This window comes from Geotrypetes seraphini, chromosome 5, assembly GCF_902459505.1.
Source record: "Geotrypetes seraphini chromosome 5, aGeoSer1.1, whole genome shotgun sequence".
In the NCBI taxonomy this organism is placed as follows: Eukaryota; Metazoa; Chordata; class Amphibia; order Gymnophiona; family Dermophiidae; genus Geotrypetes; species Geotrypetes seraphini.
In genome coordinates this window covers 99,855,623-99,872,375 of record NC_047088.1, presented here as the reverse complement: position 1 = coordinate 99,872,375, position 16,753 = coordinate 99,855,623, and the positions used below count along the sequence as shown (strand labels likewise).

General features: G+C 44.5%; 1 protein-coding gene across 1 annotated transcript in view; it reads left to right on the top strand.

Annotated features, from left to right (window-relative positions):
• Window positions 1-16,753, top strand: part of B2M (beta-2-microglobulin) — a 39,784-nt gene that overhangs the window by 8,156 nt on the left and 14,875 nt on the right. Inside the window, exon 2 of the mRNA XM_033945509.1 lies at window positions 13,394-13,669. Coding sequence (XP_033801400.1) covers window positions 13,394-13,669 — 276 coding nt within the window. The remainder of the gene's footprint in view (window positions 1-13,393; window positions 13,670-16,753) is intronic.

The window sequence follows — 16,753 nt, the reverse complement described above, 5'->3', positions numbered from 1 at the left end:
GCATTGTTGACATTTTTCGTGACCACTGATCTTATTAGGGTCCGTTATAGCTCTGCCAGATTTAGTGAGAGCTTGACCTATGGTCCTACCTCGGCGATGGGAAAACAAGGGGAATTCTGTAAAACCCTCATGTAAGCTAAGTATAGACCTGTATTGTTTAATTTGAGATATTAATACTCCTGAGGCTTTAGAAAAGGGTAGAACACAAACAAGACGATCTTCCTCTTTATCACTAGTTTTTTCTTGTAATAAAAGATCTCTCTGAGCATATCGTGCTCTAAGATAAGCTTGTCTAATGGAATTTCTGGGATAGCCCCTTTCTAAAAACCTCTCTTCTAAATCTTTAGCTACCCTCTTGAATTCTGCTAAGGTAGAACAAACCCGCCGTGCCCTCAGATATTGACTGATAGGTAAGTTAAATCTCAAGTGATATGGATGATGACTGTTGAAGTGAAGCAGAGTGTTCCTCGCCACAGCTTTCCTATATAGCATAGTGTGAATCCCTGTATCGTCTTTGTTTATGAGTATATCTAGAAATTCAATGTTAGTTTTACTATAATGAGCCACAAATTGGAGATTTGGATTTCTGGTGTTTATCCATATACAAAACCTGTTAAGGTCATTTTCTGAGCCATCCCATATTATAAAAATATCATCTAAAAATCTTTTCCAGACTTGGATGTGTTGAAAAAACTCAGAAGGGTACACTACTTCTGTCTCAAACTTGCCCATGTATAGAGTGGCTATTGAAGGGGCTACCGTCACCCCCATCGCTACCCCCTCAATTTGTTGGTAGATGGTACCATTGTGTTCAAAAAAAGCTCTCTTTAAGAACCCATTCTGCCAGTCTAAGAAGAAAAAAATTAGATATTCTCAAATGTTCCGTCCTACTCATCATAATATCTTCAATGATAGAGAGGGCTTCATTCTGGGGGATCTTGGTATACAGGGACACTACGTCTAGTCATTGAAGATATTTTGATGAGTAGGACGGAACATTTGAGAATATCTAATTTTTTTCTTCTTAGACTGGCAGAATGGGTTCTTAAAGAGAGCTTTTTTGAACACAATGGTACCATCTACCAACAAATTGAGGGGGTAGCGATGGGGGTGACGGTAGCCCCTTCAATAGCCACTCTATAAAAATATCATCTAAAAATATTTTCCAGACTTGGATGTGTTGAAAAAACTCAGAAGGGTACACTACTTCTGTCTCAAAACTTGCCCATGTATAGAGTGGCTATTGAAGGGGCTACCGTCACCCCCATCGCTACCCCCTCAATTTGTTGGTAGATGGTACCATTGTGTTCAAAAAAGCTCTCTTTAAGAACCCCGAAGGACCACTCGCACACACCCGCACCCCCACCCCGAAGGAGCACTCACACCCCCACCCCGAAGGAGTGCTCGCACTCACACCCCGAAGGACCGCTCGCACCCCCACCCGAAGGACCGCTCGCACCCCCACAGCCTCCCCCCCTCCCCCATGGAGAAGCTGTCTACCTTGTTTCCGGATGCCAGCGAGCCCAGCTGTTTCCTCTGCCGGCGGTCCCGCCCCTTCTCTGAGCCCTGCTGCGCTGCTTCCTCTTCCGGCGGTCCCGCCCTTTCTCTGATGTCAGAGCAAGGGCAGGACCGCCTGAAGAGGAAGCAGCGCAGCACAGGGTTCTGAGAAGGGGCAGGACCGTCGGCAGAGGAAGCAGCTGGGCTGGCATCTGGAAACAAGGTAGACAGCTTCTCCATGGGGGAGGGGGGGAGGCTGTGGGGGTGCGAGCGGTCCTTCAGGTGGGGGTGCGAGCGGTCCTTCAGGGTGGGAGTGCGAGCGCTCCTTCCGGGTGATGAATCGGGCGTCGGGGGGGGGGAGAAACTATGTAAAAAAAATTTTGTACAACGCGCTCACGCGTATAACCCGCAAGGTTATGCGCGGTTTGTATGCGTTATATGCGAGAAAATACGGTATATAAAAATGTTTTTTCATGTGCTTTGAGGAAGACAGAGACCAAAAGAGGAATTGGCCAAGTGTTGAAGGTACATGTACGATATTTATCCTAGAAATATGACTGTGTATGAATCAAGAGGTATAAGCTTGGCTTTTGAATTGACATGGTTTAATATCCGAGTGTGTGTGGTATAGTGGTTAGAGCTACAGTCTCAGTACCCTGAGGTTATAGGTTCAAACCCTTCACTGCTCTTTGTGACCCTGGGTAAGTCACTTAATCCCCTCATTGCACTAGTTACACTAGCTAAGAGTTTGAGTCCACCAGGACAGAAGGGAAATATGATAAAGTAGTTAAATGTAAAACCACTTAGGATATAAGTGGTATATAAATAAAATATGCCATTTTACTGTATACAATTGTAATGTAAAAAACAGCATAAAATCGCTGTTCTAATGACTTCTTAATGCTAAAACATGATAATGTTATAGATGTTGTGGAGATGTCTATGCGATGCCTAGAAGGCGATTCTATAAAGCATGCCTAACTTTATATATGCACTTCAGTTCGCTGAGCTTGATTCTCTATTGTGCATCTATGGCTAAGAGAATTGCACTGCTGGATGTCTAAACAATATGTAACATTTAGACGTCCTTTACAGAATTTGCCCCAGGAGGGGAGGGAGGTGATATCAGACTGTGGAGGTGGGTGAGATTAAAAGAGCTAGGGCAGAGCCAAGATGGGAGGGAGGGTGGAAATAGGGAGATGCCCCTAAGGGAGGAGGGGGAGTTGGACCTGAGGCTGGAGGGCGGGGGAAAGAGTTTTGGACCTGGGGCTGGAAGGAGGAATACATTAATAAGATCTGTTAAATGCAGGTTGGGGATAGGGATGATGCAGGGACAGTACCAATATGATAGGGTGGGAACAGAAAAGAATTGACTAGGGACAAATAAAGATGGGGACCAAAAATGAGGTTCTCCAGTTTATATTCAAACCAACCCTTATCCTGCTTCTACTGTGACCCTCTAGTACTGTCCTGGTGATCCAGTGGTGAGGGGAGCCTGAGATGCCGTCAATCCCTCCCTCACAGCAACTGTGTGTAACTAGCCCACCTCTCCCTTTCCCCCTGCAGGTCTACCATGGGTCCCTGGTTTTCCAGCAGTGAGATGGTGCAGGAGCGATCTCTTTACGCTCATTCCCTGCAGTCTCTGTATTGAAAAAATAGCTGCCACGAGATCCCATGGCAACCTTTGTGAGACTGCGAGTTGGAGGCGGAAAGGGGGGCCAACTGGCAGTCTGTCTGCACCACTGGCCACCAGGGCAGTATTGGAGGCCTTCGGTGGGTCTGGGAAGGGGGGCAAATTGGCTGGCTGTTTAGTTGCAGAGATGGCAGATAGGACACCAAGGAAGGCAAGAGGGGTCGCTTCTTCCCCAGTACCGGTACTTGAATATAAACCATCGGTTTATATTTTGAGTCAACCTTTTTTCCTCCTTTTTGGGGGAAAAAAGGTTACTTCAGTTTATGTTCAGATTGGTTTATATTTGAGTATATATGGATCAATATGAGTTTCATTTTTTGTTTTTACCATTTACAGTGAAATGGATTAATATGAGTTTCATTTCTTGTTTATAAATGTCATTGTTGTTTTATATTTGTCATACATTGGTTTTAAATCATTTTCTAGACTCCTGAGGCAGGCCTTCAGGCTGAAACTCATACGTGTTGAGTATTCATAGAATAAAGATATTGAGTACCACCTGGTGTACAGTGGTACCACAGACCCTTTTCTAAAATAGCTACAAAATTGTAGATATCCCAGCATGGATAACTCAATTCCAGGTTGTGCATCTTTTCCATATGTCTTTTTGACACATTTTCTCTGGATCTAGAAGTTGGTCCTTAGGTAGGAGCTGGGGGATGAAGTGCAGGAGTGAAGAGATCTGCTGTAGCTTTTAAAATGCCTGATTTAATAAAGCATTTTCCTGTTTAGTCTCACCTCAGCTTCTGTCTCACCAGCCAGTCAGTAACCTCCTTGCTAGTATTGGTCTTCTTTGTTTAGTCACCCCCTCCTCTAAGGGCTCCTTTTACAAAGGGGCGCTAGCGTTTATAGCGCGTGCACCGGATTAGCTCAAGAGGAAGCGGTAGTGGCTAGCACGCATGACATTTTAGCACGCGCTATTCTGTGCGCTAAGGCCCTAACGCACCCTTGTAAAAGGAGTTGAGAATGACACGGTGACAAAATTCATCACCGTTCCCGTCCCCGCGGATAAACGCGGGAAATAATCCCATGTCATTTTCTAGTGTCTATTTCAATCTCAGTCCTTCTACACCAGAATTCTTCAAAGTAAAGCTTGTGGGTCAGTGGTTGTGGCCATTCATACTCTTATTCTTCCCTCTCTCCTTAAAGAATGACATGAAGATGGTTTCCCGCGGTTATCCGCGGGGACGGGGACGGTGATGAATTTTGTCACTGTGTCATTCTCTAAAAAGGAGCCCTAAGTTGTAGACTCCAGCTAGGTATGCCTCTGCTTCTGGTTGTTCCCTTTTGACATGACACCATGAGCTCTTGATGAGTTTAAAGTTGTGTAGTGCTTGAACTTTGTGCTGGTTTCATGGCCCTAGGTTTTGTGAGACTGGCATAGGAATTTGGCCACTGCATGATGCTATACCAAAGGAAACACAGCTGTTGCTGCATCAGAGCTTGATAAATCCAGAGTGCTTCGTCAATGTGTGCACTCCCGATTTTAAATCCTTGGTACTGATGTGAATGCATTTGAAAAGTTGTCATTCAAATGATAGTGATCAAGTTTTTTTTATATTCTGTTGCTTGATTATGTGCTGTAATATGGACAAATTATGACAGGCTTTTAAAAAGCTGTGCTGCCAAGCAGCCCATAGGAATAGAACAGGTGACCAAGCATTTAGCATGTCCCTTAGCATTTAGCAAGTCCCTTATAGGACTGTAGGAAAGCAGCTTTATAAAAGACCCATATGGCTTTTAAAGGAAGTAAGGGAAAGGGATTGGGACTCGTATACTACCTTTTTATAGTTTTACAACCACACACAAAGCGGTTTACGTATAGGTACTATTTATTAGACCCATGGAAATCCCCTGCAGGTTTCCTTGGTGGTAGGGGCAGGGCATTATGATGATCACACCAAGGTTCTGAAGGCGTGGTATAACATCACAAATTGCATAACAATAATACATAGAATGAAATAAAAATACCCTGTAGAAAGTCCCTTGCAATATTACCCAGATAAATTAGTGATAATGAGATCAAAGTACATGTATAGGCAGTGTCTGGTTTAAGAACACTCGAGTTATGTCGAACTCGTACTTATGAACCAGGGTACTTACTGCCTCTCCCTTCCTTTGCCAACACGCCCCTTCTTCCTCCCTTCCTGCCCCAAATTCATGCATCCTGTGTTTCCTCCTCTGGCCGGTTTTCTCCTCCCAGCCGCACTTCTGTTGGCATCCGTGAGTGGTGGCTTCTCCATGCGGTCTACTGGTCTTCGCGAAGAAAGATCTGGAAGGCTTGGCCACTTTCACCATAGGCACCAACTTTTCAAAATTATTGGGGGTGTTAAACTCAATAGAAATGACTTTTCCCCAGACATAGTTGAGATCTTTGTTCAATATTAGGGGCTCAAGCACCCACTTCTATGACTTTTACCTGGTGCCCCATAAGAAAGCCCTTATGGGCAGACTGCACAAAGTGAACATACTGAAATGGGCTGTTCTGGGAATGGGCAATGCTTTAAAAGCCAATTCTAGGGCGTTTAATTTTATTGGCATTGAATCAGTAACACTTTAATTGTACTCCTGGTTTTCTCAATACAGTACATTTTTTTTTTTTAATTATCCAAACTTTGGGGTATGTATAAACCTTTTATTTTTCTAGGGACCCTTTAGGATTTTGGGGGAGCAGCATTAGGATGTAAGAATCCTGAAGATCTAAATGAGATTCAGTGAAATAAAACAAATCTCCCTGTTTGTTGAATCGCATGTGATCCAGATCTGGCTTAATGCCTGGTTGCTTTAGTTCTTTACAATCATGTGACTTCCCAGCAAGCCTGCTGCATAAATTGACTTGCCAGCATAGAACTAGTTCAAACAAGTGATCTGGACAGCCTCTGATGTAATTCTTGCTCCTCTCCCATAGCGTTAGTCATCTTCCACATTTTTTTTTTCCAGATAAAGAACTGTCCAATGTACAGTAACTTTATGACAAATACCATCTAGAACCAATCCAGCCTTTTCTTTATCCCATCTGTGCGTATGAAAAAAATGAAGTTACATACTCCCCTGGTCAGAATATTCATATCTTCCTTCTTGACATAGTCCTCACATTTCATATTAGTAGGACATAAATTGTTCTGTGGAGGAGTGAGAGACCCACACAGGGCAACTTAAAGCCTTTTTGTCCTTTGGAAAGTGAGCTGAGAAAAACAATAGCTAGAATAGTTGGTGCAGAGACTAAGGGCTCATATAGTCTTGCAGTTTTTTTTCTTTGGGCCAGTGCTTCCTAAGCTTTTATCCAATATGACCCCATTTTAACAGCAGAGCCCCCCCCCCCCCCCAACTCATTTCTTCTTCTGCCCTCACTTATCGAAAGCACAAAGGAAACAGAAGCAGCGGTCAGCACAGGATCTTCTGTGTCGGTTTGTTTGCACTCAGACTTCTCTAGGTTTGCAGAATGACAGGAAACGCCCACGGAAGGAAGAAGCAGGTAAACATTCAGACTCCCAGGTGTCATGTCAACTGCCAGAGCAGAAATCATGGTGGAAGCCGTTAGGGGTGGGGTACAGCCCTGTTACCTCATCCACTGATGTGATGGCATTTGTTTTCTTGACCCGCAGTTTGGGAACTAATCCCTTGAAACAGATTGTATGGTGGTCCAGTTCTAAAAGCAGCATAATCTTCACAGGTTCATGCAGTTACACAAGAAATAAACATTTTTTAATTTAATTTAATTTTTTTTAAATATTCAGATAGTTGCATTGGGGCAGGTCACAATATAAAAGGACTGAAAACCAAGCATAGGAGCTATAACAAGTGAAAAGAGCCAGATGGATTTTATACTGAATGCTACTTTTCCTTGTTAACCCACTCGTCTATGGAGTCATCTGTTGCTGTTAAGTCCAGAAAGAGATAGAGAAAACAAATCTGATCTTTGCAAACATATAGGATGGTAAGCTTACTTGTAAGCCACTGCTTGCCCTGGATCTGTGGCATGGAATGCTGCTACTATTTGGGCTTTTGCCAGGTACTTGTGACTTAGATTGGCCTCTATAAAGATGGGATACTGGGCTAGATGGACCATTGGTCTGACCCAGTAAGGCTATTCTTATGTTCTTAATTCTCTTATCTCCAGCAGGCGGATGGATCGTCTTTCTCCTGGTCAGTGTGGAGGTGGCTCCTGTTTTGGCTTTGCTGATTTAGTTGAGCAATGGGATTAGGCTTCCTGGGTGCCTATTGCCAGGTATAGCTGGTGATGCCAGTTCCCTACCCTTGCTCAGCTCCATTTGACATTTGTCCTGCGCTCCTTGCTCCCTTATAACTTTTTCTTTTTTTGTGTGTGATTAAACCCAGAGGGAGTTCAGTGTACTGGAGGCAAAATTAAAGTAACATACAATGAATATTTGATCTCTACCATTTTCTGGAGTACTGCAGGTTGTTGCTCCTTCTTTCTCTTTACTGGTCCTTCCCATGGTGATTTCTTCCTGCCGGTGTTTTCAGCGGTTGTGCTAATTCTGGCCTTTGGTCCTGGCCCTTCCCCACCCCAAAAAATATATATCTATGGGGCTTTAAGGGCAGCTGAGCTTTTTGCTCCTGCAATGGGGGCCCAGGGGCAGTATTGGGGAGTCGTGCAGGCCTCTTCAGGCTTTTCTGCTTCCTGCATGAGTTTTTGCAGGTTCCTCTTAAGCTGATGACAGGGGTGCCCCGTGGGTGCCTTCCAGTGAGGGTCTGTGCCTCTTCAGCTGCAATCATTTAGCAGTTTTGGTCTTGCCTCAGATCCAGTCACATTGCGGGCTCAAGCAAACTGCAGAGCTCTGCTGGTACTGGCCCCTCTGGGGGAAGCAGGTTCCAGCTTTGGGACAGGGTGAGTTTTGTGCTGCTGGTCTAGAGAGGCAGGCAGTGTGCAGACGTCGGTGACTCAGTGATATTTCTTGCACTGGTGGTAGTCTGGCCTAGTCTTAAGGCTCCTCAAAAGAGAAGGGCTCGATGGGTCTTCACGTCCTCTCTCTGAGCTAGGGATCGTGCACGGAAGTCTTCTATTCTGTTTGCATCGTAGCTAGGGTTTTCCTGCTACAGTCTTCAATGTCTTCACTGGTGCTACATACAAAGTTGCTTGTTTAGCAATTTATCCGTTAGCTATTTTGTCAATAAAAGTTCCTTAATTATGTTCTTAAAGGTGTATTTTTTTCCTGGATTTGGATTACTTACAAGTCCCTTATAGGATCTGGAAAATGGTTTGTTTGTTTTTTTTGTTTAAATATTTTTATTGAATATTTGTAAGAAAAATTAGTATAATCTCCCCCCCCTAGATTATTATTTAGCTAGGTTTCCCCACAAGTTATTAATCTACTGTGCAATAAGGCCTTGATTCTGCAAAGTGCTCCCGATTGTAGGCAGCTTTAGGCATCCTACAGCTGTCTAATCAGCCAATTGGGAGGCACTTTTTCTGAAAAAAAAAAAAAAATATGCTCCCCAGGCAGGCTGCCTATATTGAAGGCGCCAACAGGAAGCCTAGAGAGGCCCACAAGCCGCCTAAGCTCGGTGGTAGCTTTAAGCAAACCTAGGCAGTGTCTCCCTAGCAGAACGGGATAAGCTTACAAAATTTTGTCTATATGGTAAGTAGACGTGGCCACTGTACCTAATCACGACAAGGATCTCCCTGCTGTGATTAGTGTAGCGGCTGTGGCTAAAGCCGCAAAAGTCTCCCCTCTGCCCTGTGATCACGGCAGGAGGGTGCCCAACCCCTCCTGCCGACCCCCAACGGTTCTCCCGACGATTGCGGCAGGAGGGTACTCAACCTCTCCTGCCGACTCCCCCCCCAACGGCTCCCCCCTAAGATCCCTGGCAGGAGGGTGCCCAACCCCTCCTGCTGACCCCCTAACGATCGTGGCAGGAGGGTACCCAACCCCTCCTGCCGACCCCCCCCAATGGCTCCCCCCTAAGATTACTGGCAGGAGCATGCCCAATTACTCCTGCCGACCCCCCTCCCCAACGGCCCTCCATAAGATCGCTGGCAGGAGGGTGCCGGACCCCCCCCAGTGAACACCACTACCCCGGAACCCCCCCTTGACCTTACCAGCAAGTTGGACCGGACAGCTCCTCGCATGTCCGGTCAGCTGGCCCGCCTCCTTCCAAATGAGGTGGGCCTGCCCCTACCCTGCCCAATCCATAGGATCCTAGGACCTGATTGGTCTAGGCGCCTAAGGCCCCTCCCGCTATAGGAGGGGCCTTAGGTGCTTCGGCCAATCAGGCTCTAGGATTCTCGGTCAACATTATCAGTTTCGAGCAATGCCCTGTTTGCCGCTTTAATACGATGCAATCCCAGATTATGTGTCATATTTTACACCGAGTTAAACCTCTCAATACAGATTCAAATGCAGATAATTTTCCTGTTTTTTCTGAACTATACTTTATTGAGTAAATATAACATAGGCACTCACCGTTGTGGAGTTTTCTCAGAGGATAGATGGAAAGAATCCCTCTGGGTACTGCTTCCTTATTCCATTATGATGTAAAGGTGATGAGGTTAGAATAGGGGGGAAGGGGAGCGGCAAATACTGAAAGTCCAAGAGCCAGAGAGGTTAACATGATGATTTTTACGAAAGGTCTGTTGGAAAGAGAGGTGAAAACTGTGTTCTCTAAACAGAGAAGCATCAGGGTGGCCTAAATTGCCATGCTGCCATAAACCATGTGGCCAGAATGTGTGGTCAGAGATGAGCTCCAGCAGAGGGTAACAGCAAGACTGTTAAGGCACGAAGGTACTACAGGAAGCCCACCAGGTAAGAGGAGGGGGGCACTAGAGAGAGGCCAATCAGAGCTGAGATTAGTTCCAGGTGGCCGAGGAAAGGAAACACCTTGAGTGACCTTATCAAGCAGAGGTCAGAGATAGCCAGGAAGTGATAACAGACAAAGAGAGTCCAAGTTTAGCTGAGAAGGAATACAGACCAATGGAAATACAGTTTATAAGAACATAAGAATTGCCGCTGCTGGGTCAGACCAGTGGTCCATCGTACCCAGCAGTCTTTTGGACAGTGTTACAGCGGTCTCGTATATATCAACAGGCAAGGGGTCATGAAGAGCCCTCAACTGGTGCAGGAGGCGCAAACTCTTCTTCTTTAGGCCAAAACTTGTCTTCCACTTCTGTTGGTAGCTCACATTGCAGGAAAAGCCAACATTCAAGCAAAAATCTGCCAGATCCCAGAGAGTGGGAACTGTCTCTAGAGGCGTTCCAGCTTATTGTTCAGAAGTGGGGTTGCCCAGAGATAGGTCTCATGGCCTTGGCTCACAATGCCAAACTTGCTCAGTTCCTCAGCAGACACAGGGAAAGGAATTCTGAGGGAGTAGATTCATTAGCTCTTCTGTGGCCTCTGGGAAGGCTTCTGTACGATTTTTCCCCCCCTGGCTGATAGGCAGGGTTTTGCATCGCATTGCTCGATTTCCGGGGTTGGTGGTCTTGGTGGCTCCAGATTGGCCACGCCGTCCGTGGTATGCAGATCTGATGGGCCTATTGATGGGAGATCCTCTACGGTTTTCAGTGACGCTGGACTTGCTAACACAAGGTCCAAGACGGGTGAAAGATCCTTCCCGCTTTGGTCTTACGGCCTGGCTATTGAAAGGTCGAGGCTGCAATGTAAAGAATATTTTGTGCAGGTTATTTCTAATCTTCTCCAGGCGAAGAAGAGGTTGACGTCAGCGACTTATGCTAGGATTTCGATTCTTGGTGTGGTCAGCAAGGCATTTTCCCTTTTCAGGCTTCCCTATCTCATCTTTGGGTGCAAGAGGCTGTCATTGCTTGTTAAAGAGGCCGGATGTCACATTATTTGTTGGCTGCTCAGCCGGACGTGATGCGCTTCCTGAAGGGGGTTCAGCATACTTGCTTACCTTTGCAGAGACCCTGTCCGGGTTGGTGTTGGGGAGATTGCAAGGGGCGTTCTTCGAGCCCTTGCACGGTGAGATGCTTAAGGATGTCAGTAAGTCTCAAAACAATAGGCATCCAGAAAAAATTAATTTTCCATGGTTTTATTTGAGACCTTCAATGTTAAATTTTGTTCATTTTAGAGGAGATCAAAGGTCGCTGGTCTACTTGAAAGGAATGCATCACTATGCTTTCTATATATTCATAGGTAGGCTGGATTATCTTGCTGGTCCTTTGTTTGTCTGTTCTCACACTATCAGTCTGTGCTACAGATGGTTGGCTCCTTTTTATGTTCCATCTACTTCGTGCTAGTTCCACTCCATTTATGGCTCGTCTCCATCTATGGATCGGCTTTATCTCTGGATGTAGTGTGTGGTGCCTCCTGTCTGTTCGGCATGGCTCCAGCTCTGGATTAGCTCTATCTCTGAATGTAGAGCATGGCACCTACTGCTTGTTTGGCACAGTTTTCTCTCTGGATGGATAACATGACACCTGCTGCGTGTTTGGCACGGATCCATCTCTGGATGTAGAGTTGGGCACCACTTGCTCGTTCGGTGCAGATCCTTCTATATATGTAAGTGAGGTGTTGCCCGATGAGCATCTCCTGCTGAGCCGATAAGACTCTGGCTCGGGTGGTAGATTATAGCACTCCCAACTCTGGATGCAGAGAGAACTGTGGCTTGGGATTTAGAATGTAGCACCTACTGCCTCTTTGGTGCAGCACCAGCTCTGCCTATAGATCATGGCGTTTGTTAGCTGTGCAGCACAGCTCCAGCTCTGCCTATGTAGCGTGGGTCCTCTTGCCTGTTTGGCACAGCTCCAGCTCTAAAATGTAGAGCAGAGCACCTTTAAGTCTGGCCATGTGGCACAACCTCTTTCCTGGACGTCCTGTCATGCATGGGGAGTGTGCTGCTACTGCCTAGTGGGCCAGCATGACTCCTCCTGGGATGGTTTTGCGTGGCTCTGCTTCCAGGTTTAGCAGTGTGCACAGCGTGGTCATTGGACAGCTTACGAGGCCTAGGAGTTGACATTTCTGCGTTTATTCTGATGTGGTGCATCTCTGTTTTGCTGACTGTGGGTACAGTCTGTCACTCCAGCACATTTCTTTTTTTGTCTGTCAGCTGGGGGCTCTTCTCTTTGCTGTTGAGTGAGGGTATTGATCTTCTATTGCTTGTGTGCTGGTTGCTATTTCAGCTATGGAGTGCGCCGCCTTGTCTTCTCTGGGTACTTTGAGGTGGCCAGTTCTGCTGGTGTTTTTGTTATGCCGGATGGAGCTGATCTCGCTATTTGGAAGCTGGGTCTTCTGTCCAGAACATGGCTCTTTTGTAGGTGGTCCTTGCTTGTTATGGAGGCGGTGGTGGTTCTGAAGCCCATTTTTCAGTCCTCTGGAATGCTTGGGATGGGATCTCATTCTTTCTTCATTCTGCTCTCTGTCCCGCAATACTAAGGACTGCTTTGCTACATCCTACTTATCTCTAGATTCATCTGCTGCTGACAAAGAAGGAAAAATGTATGTTCTTACTTGATGATTTTCTTTTCTTTAGTCACAGCATATGAATCCAGGGTCTCATTTATGTACTTTGTCTTTCTTTGCTCTGTAGAAATTGACCCTTGGGGCAGCCTGGATTTGGATTTTGCAATTGTGAGGAGGGAGTTCTTTGCCAATTTGCCTTTTCTGTTGCTCCTGCTGCTTTGTTACGAGGAATACTGGCTTACTAGTGAGCTTACAATCCTATAAATACGACAGAGTTCATCTCGGCTTTTGTTTTCTCTATCTCCGCCTGCTGGTGGATGGACATAACCCACTTGTTTATGGATTCATCTGCAGTGACTAAAAAGAAAATTGTCACAATTTGTCCATTTTTCTGGTGTTTTGGTTATTGTCGAGCAATAATTTATAAATGGAATGCAGGCGGCCCTATGAATACCCATTGTTTACTGCATAAAGGACACTCCCAAGAAGAAGGGATTCATTGTTCAGCTGTGCTTCTAAAATCTGTAGGTACACATATTGGAAGTGGGTGAACCCAAGACCTTCTCTAGGATCCTTTATGGCTCACACTTAAAGCCTGTGTTTCTCCATGTGATGCAGAGTGCCAGTAGCCATATTTAGTCCTGGAGAAAATGAATGTGTTCTTTGCAGACTATGGTTTATCAGACCAATACAGGATTATCAGAAATGTTCTGTATGAGCTTTCATGTAATGTGTGTGTGTGTGTGTGTGTGGGGGGGGTGTCCCTTTATGACTTGCGTATAGCTTACTTGTGAATACCTGTATTTTTTTTTTTGTTGCTTTTCTCTAGAGGCACCCCGAGTAGACGTATACACTCGTTACCCAGTTGAAGAGGGAAAGGAGAATGTGCTCATATGTTGTGCTCATAAGTTTCACCCTTCCGTCATTGAAATGAGTCTGAATGAAAATGGAAAACAGATGCCGGGGATTCAGGAGCTCGACCTCTCCTTTGAAGGAGATTGGACCTACAGGAAGGTGAAATTTACCAACTTCGTACCAGGTGATAACAAGCAGCATACCTGTGAAGTGAGCCATCTAAGCCAGAAGCCTATTTCATACAAACTGGGTGAGCACCTAATTCTTTTTTGCCTGCTGCATTACGTCCTTGCCATTTTTTATGCAAAAAGTCTTCCCACAGATGCTTCAGCATACTGCCACTAGTTTTTAATGTAGAAATTTCCTGTCCTTTTTCCTGGTATCTGATGCCACTTGCTGTTACTCTAAACTTAAAATGTTGAGGGTAGGAAACTAAGGGACCCTTTTACTAAACTGGTAAAATCTGGGCTTAACACATTTTAAATATGGGACTTTCCTGTGTGTTAAGCTTAGATTGAACATACGTTGTTTAGGATTTCTTTTTATTTGCAGGTTATGGCGCTCATATTCAATCAAAAATCAAATACAGTGGTACCTCGGTTTACGAGTGCACCGGTTTGCGAGTGTTTTGCAAGACGAGCAAAACATTTGCAAACTTGGGTGCCTCGTAAACCGAGCTTGCCTCGCTGTATGAGCGCCCCCCCCCCTGCCATCCGGCAACCTCCCAGAGATCCGGCATCCCCCCGCTCGCGTCTGCCCCCCCGCGATCCTACATCCCCCCGAGCACGGCAATGACATCCTTTACCCTGACTGGGCACCAGTGCCGATGCCCGAAGATCCTCCCTCTTCTGGCGCGGCCTGGGCTGGGTGGTGCGTCGGAGTTCCTCCCTCTTCTGGGCTGGGCTGGACTGGACTGGCTTTGAGCATTTGCGCATGCTCAAAGCCTTCTGGTGTCGCTCTCTCCGAGATTCTGAATCTGAGAATCTTGGAGAGAGCGAGACCAGAAGGCTTTGAGCATGCGCAAATGCTCAAAGCCAGTCCAGCCCAGGCCGTGCCAGAAGAGGGAGGATCTTCGGGCACCGGCACTGGTGCCCAGTCGGGGTAAGGGATGTCATTGCTGTGCTCGGGGGGGGGGGGGGATGTAGGAACGCGGTGGAGGGGGGGAACAACGCGAGCGGGGGGAGTATGCCGGTTCGCAGGGGGGGGAGGAGGTGGAACCAATCAAAGCGAGTTTCCCTTACTTCCTATGGGGAAACTTGCTTTGATATACGAGCAATTTGGTTTATGAGCATGCTTCTGGAACGAATTATGCTCATAAACCAAGGTTCCACTGTACATCTTAAAAACCCGCCTAAATTGGTACTTGGACGATCTAAAAGACAAATCCCCAAACATGGAATTCCTTCCCCATTCTTTTAAGGGAAGAACACAACCTAGACAGATTCAAGAGCAAGTTAAAATGCTTTCTTTTTAAAGATGCATTTGACTGCTAGAAAGCTAGATTAGGAGCCTCCAATGATTCTTATTTTCTGACTTATTTTAAGTCTACCGCTTTCACCCTTCCTGGTGTGGGTCCCCCCCCCCCCCTTATTTGTCTTATTTACTATCAACAATTTGTATTTCTTTCCCCATTTTTTCCTTCTGCTTCATAAGTTTTTTGTTGGGTTAGTCATATTTGTTTGTTTTGTCTCCCCCAGAAATTTGTAATTTTACTTTTTGTACATCGCTTAGAATTTTGAATAAGAGGGGCGTGGCTTGGACACGCATGAGGAAGGTCGGCTAACAGAAGAGCTCCCTGAAAAAAGTCCTTGAAAGAAAAAAAAAAAAGTTACTAAAAGTGGAGATTTAAGAATTATTTAATGATAAATAAAGAAAAAAACGCGATGGCTTCAGGAAAACAAAATAAAAATGATTTTGCGGTCTCGGGAAGCAGCAAGAGAGCAAAGCCTGAACAAGAAATAGGATCAAAAACAGGAGATCCAGAAGTAATGAAAGAATTGAAAGAAATCAAAGAAATGCTTTTACTTCTTACTAAAAAAGTTAACAATTTAACTGAAGATGTATCCACGTTAAATAAAAAAATGGATTTAATGGAGTTAAAGTGCAATGACATGGAAGAAAGATTAATAACAGCTGAAAAAGAAATTTCTAACAACATAAATGAAAAAAAGAAAATTGATTTACTTACTACAGAGTTGGAGGATCAATCGAATCGTGAAAGAAGGAGTAATATTCGTCTGATTGGTCTCCCGGAAGGAGCAGAGAAAGGAAATCCGGTGGCATTTATAGAAAATTTACTACCTAAACTACTTCCTCTAAAAACCAAGTACCCCATAGAGATTGAAAGAGCACATAGAGTGCCTACAAAAAGATCAGGAAGGTATCAAGGACCGAGGCCACTGATCTTTAAACTGTTGCGCCACCAGCAGGTTATAGAAATTTTTCAACTTGCAAAACAAAATAAAGGATTACAATTTCAAGATGCCCGCATTCATTTTGTTCCAGACTTTGCAAAAAGTACGGCGATCAAAAGAAAAAAGCTCCTGGACTTGAGACCACAACTAAGAGAAATGGGAGCAAAGTTTGGTATAGTATACCCGGCTAATATGAAAGTAACTATTGCAGATAAAACTTTAACTTTTGACAATGCAGAAGAACTACAAAAATTTATACAAAGCCAAGAATTACCAATGTCACCTTAATTTCTCTTTATTATATGTTATATTATTTTAACTGGAAAAACTTTTATTTTATTTTATGATATACACTTATTAAAATAATATTGTTTACCCATAGCAACGATTTAGAATGTTTTTAACCTTATTCAAAATTACACTTCAACGTTCTTTATGCTAATGATATGGCCTGGCTAAGTATTCCATAATGGAATGAAACAGTTAAGGCATCAGCTGAATTCTATTGATCTCAATTATAATTTTTAATATTAGGAAAAACTGTATGCGAATTGATTGTAGGATGGAGCTTCCTTCCTTTAAAATAGCAGTAAGACTATTTGAACTATATGCATGTGACTAATTTAACCCCTCAAGCAAATTGAAAAGATAATCAGTATTTCAACATCTTTACTATTCTTTAATACTACAAATACTACAAATCCCAGACATCAATGCGAAAGAATCTGCGAATAAGAAGACTTCACGAAACCGGAAAGAGGAATTATAAATAGGAGATGTTATTTCTCGAATGGATATTAAAGAATTACTTCGCTGTATAACAAACTATTAAAATAAAATATGAATGGAACAGAAACAAAGACCAACTTATATCTTAAAATTGAACGACGAAGAAAAATAGAAATCACCTGGAATACAAC